Below are 3,672 nucleotides of genomic sequence, written 5' to 3' on the forward strand. Positions count from 1 at the left end.
CCTCGTTTGCATGTAAATCAATTATTAACAAACTTCATTTAGGTGTCCTTCTAGAAAACTTTAGCCAAGTACCTAACAAGTTGTTTGCAGAAGGTATCAGAACATTGATATAGTAATTGTGTTGAGTCAGCTCTAAAAGGTAAAGAGTTCGGTGAATCGGCTGCTGATCTTATAAGGACAGGTTATCAGCTCCCAAAATTGGTAACACATGAGATAGTACACAGTGATTATTGATGGACTATATGAGAAAATGAAGGAGCTATAAACTAAAGGAACTTATTGCAAGCATTGGGAGACAAGTGTGTCAAACACATAATCAAACTTTTAAGTGCAAAAATACTATAACTGCATGTAAACATGAAGCAGATACCAAGAAGGACTTGCATAGAACGTAGATACATATTTTTAGTAGATACTGTTGGTAGAACCTAAGTAATCAGTAGGTTATCCTGGTTGTTAAAGGAGATTTTCCTGTATGAATATATTGTCCTGGCTGAACAGGAAACTGGAAAAAAAAAAAAGGCATGAAAGCAATTCAGTATCTTTAGTTGCCTTTTCCTCAAAACCACATGAGGGAGGAACTCCAGGACAATCACCACACATTTTCATGAAGCTTCTATCTTGAATATTAAGCCTTCAGGAAGGACTCTGGAAGTAAGGTTTTGACTTTGAGCTCATGTTTCTTCTTCTCTAGTACCACTCTTACATGGGATGCTTACCTTGATGCTTTGTTACTTCAATTTATCAGAAAACTGAGCAATTACACCACAGCATTTTGCTGTCAGTTATGACCCATGTAGGTCAGTTTGGTCCCTGGTCTTGCTCTCTTGGTGTGTACAAACACAATTTTCAGGCATTGCAGCTCCTGATATTAAGGCACCATTTGATGATGCACAGGCCAGCTTAAAAAATAACCTAATCCAAATGGAGTGGTGCTGCTCTCTACATTCCTTGTGCCAGCTCCTCCATTACGATAATTCAACTACAAAATTAATCACTTCTTCCTCACCAGGTTAATTCTCTCATGCTTTAGCAAGGCATACAACTCAACAAAGTGGCCAGTAAGCAGGCACAAGGCAAGCTGGGGGAGCACTGATGAGCTTAGCTGAGTGGTTGTCTTGGCTCTTTCACAGAACCTCACTTCACCTGAGGCAGTTACGGGGCTCAATGAGCTGTTGCCACCACAACTACAGCCAATAGTTAAAAGGTTGTACTCGAGCAGCTCCTCTGTTTCCAGATTTGAGATTCCTAGAAGCAGCATTTTTGTTAGCAGCTGGAGAGCAGAACAAAGTTACTCATATGTAAGCAACACCCTGTATTTGCAATCTACTGCTCTACTTCTTCCTCCATTACGTGGATATACACAGGTTGCAACTGCAAGTGGGATCATTACACGAAAAATGAGAGCAAGTTGCACTGGGTCTCGTGACCATCGCTAGTCTAAAACATAAATAATCATTATGTTGACAATATTCATTTAAAGAGCATTCTTTCTGTCTTTATTTCTTAAGATCAGGTAGCCAGCTTGCTATGCACAGAATAACTTGTTAACTCCTCTTTCTACTTAAGGGTTTTAACTTACAAACATACCAGGAGTAAATGCTTAGATTACGAGATCACAATTACTACAACATACAAAAGCATATTTAAAAATTGAACATATGAGGAACTAAGAGTCTAGACACCAGCTTGGTAAATCAGGATGATCAACTCTGTATCCCCCTCCTCTATGGATTCCAAAGCCATCTCAGGCCTGTGTGCGAGTGCGTATATATATATATACACACACACAAGGCTGTATAACACACTTAATCTCCTTTTGCATTTGTGATTCCAGTGCAGGATGTGTTTTTCTTCCCTCTTCCAAATACTTGTGTTAGGCCAGCACTTAGAATGCCTCCCTAAATGATTCTCCTAAACCCTTCCACCATCCTCATCACAGTAATTCCTAAAAAGCTTATCTTAACATGTCATATAAACCAGAAAGGTGAAAAAAAGGTCACAAAAAGTTAACTAGAATCAAGAACATTTCATACAGAACCTGCAAGTGACCCACAGTCATTCCTTCCTCCTCTCCTTCATTTGTCTGACCTTTACCACCCATGTCACCTCTAATCGAAGCTAAGCTTAGTGCAGGTGTTTTTACACTGACAATCATTTCTATACATCAAAAATCACATAGTATTTTAAAATAGACAGTTACAGCAGATCACTCCCTAAGAGCGCCTCCCTTCTCCAACATACAGACAACTCAGGAAAGTTAATTAGGTTAAAATCCATTGAATCTTCACTTTCTGGACAGGTCAGGACTGGGCAGCACAAAACATCAAATGTTAACACACAGACACTGACTAGAATAGGATGAGATGCAACTTGTGCAGCATTTGATGAAAATTCACTGTAACAGCAAGGAAGTCTGTGTTTTAAAGTATTCGCTGATGAATGTGTGCTCGGGCACACAGTATCTACCAGAATGTCGCTTAGGAAAACAAAACATAGGTCATCTGTAGTTTTTAAAAGCGTCCTTAGGAAACATTTATACTTGTAGTAGATCCATCACTAGTAACTCCATGCTCCTATAATCAGTTCCACTTTATCCCAATTGCTCTTAAACCTTCATTGATTCCTTCATAGCTGGAGTTGAGTATTGGAAGCAACTAAACCATTATCACCTTTGGCTTCAAGAAGCTTGCACTGGAAAAAGTGCCAAAGCTTATTGCTAAAACCCCACATTACAGAGCTGAGAGATGGGATAAAAAGATTGCTTCTAACCTTCAGAGACAGAACTCAAAGAACTTTTGTTCACAGTTTAACCCCAGCCTCTTAGAATATCCTTTTGCGGTTTCTACTTCCAAATCTATAACCTCTCAGTCAGTTCAGCCCTCTATTCAGAACTGTCAACTGGCAGGTGGTAGTCTTGGGATACACAGCATCCTAAAAAAAGTTCTTGTTCAGCATTTTACTCTCTTATGTCAGAAGTTTGGAACAGCAGTAAAAAGGCAACAGCAGTGCCTACATTATGATAATTAAATGGAGCTTAAACTGAACAATATGCTACTGATTATCCTTCTCCCCAGTATTTTTCCCATTTTCTTACTTGTTCTTCCTCCATTATCATCCAAGTTAATTGCACAGTAAGAACATACAGCATACTGAATACGCTCACAGGACCAACTACTGACAATAACATCACCAACTCTACTTCATGTATTGGAATGCTCAGGAATTACAATTTCAACAGACAACTTATTAAAACATTTGAAGTTTATTACCAGTTCTTCTCAGCAATGTATACAAAATGCATTTAACAAATAATACTTAGCAATATATGAATACTTTCTAGATACGTATTACAAACTATTGTGTTAACAGGTGAGAGTGCAGGCCAGTAATCAGTACTCATTTTCTATGCTGTGCGATGAAATAAGCCTATTATTGTCTCAACACTTGTCGTTTGACTGCTGTGACCCCCAGTCACTCCTTTCCACAGCCGAAGCCAACCGCTTCTATGAAACGTTCTTACTCCGCAAAAACTTGAGAAGCGAGGGTCTGGCTTCAGTTAATGCCCTAAAAAGGTATTTGAGCGAGCCCTGCTTTTCCCACACCCGCTGACAAGCAAAGCCAACGGAGCACTTTCAGCGTGTCGGTGCCCCAGGGCGACGCCAGCTGCCC

At 39.6% G+C, this 3,672-nt stretch overlaps 1 protein-coding gene across 1 annotated transcript in view; it reads right to left on the bottom strand.

Moving 5' to 3' along the window:
- PLA2G15 (phospholipase A2, group XV) overlaps positions 1 to 2,772 on the bottom strand; it is a gene marked incomplete at its 5' end in the record, with an annotated part of 14,580 nt that extends 11,808 nt beyond the window's left edge. Inside the window, 3 exon segments of the mRNA XM_009868961.1 lie at positions 1,147 to 1,273; positions 2,664 to 2,696; positions 2,698 to 2,772. Coding sequence (XP_009867263.1) covers positions 1,147 to 1,273; positions 2,664 to 2,696; positions 2,698 to 2,772 — 235 coding nt within the window.
- Positions 2,773 to 3,672: the final 900 nt, after the last annotated feature.

The sequence above is a fragment of the Apaloderma vittatum genome, unplaced genomic scaffold, assembly GCF_000703405.1.
Source record: "Apaloderma vittatum isolate BGI_N311 unplaced genomic scaffold, ASM70340v1 scaffold37724, whole genome shotgun sequence".
NCBI lineage: Eukaryota > Metazoa > Chordata > Aves > Trogoniformes > Trogonidae > Apaloderma > Apaloderma vittatum.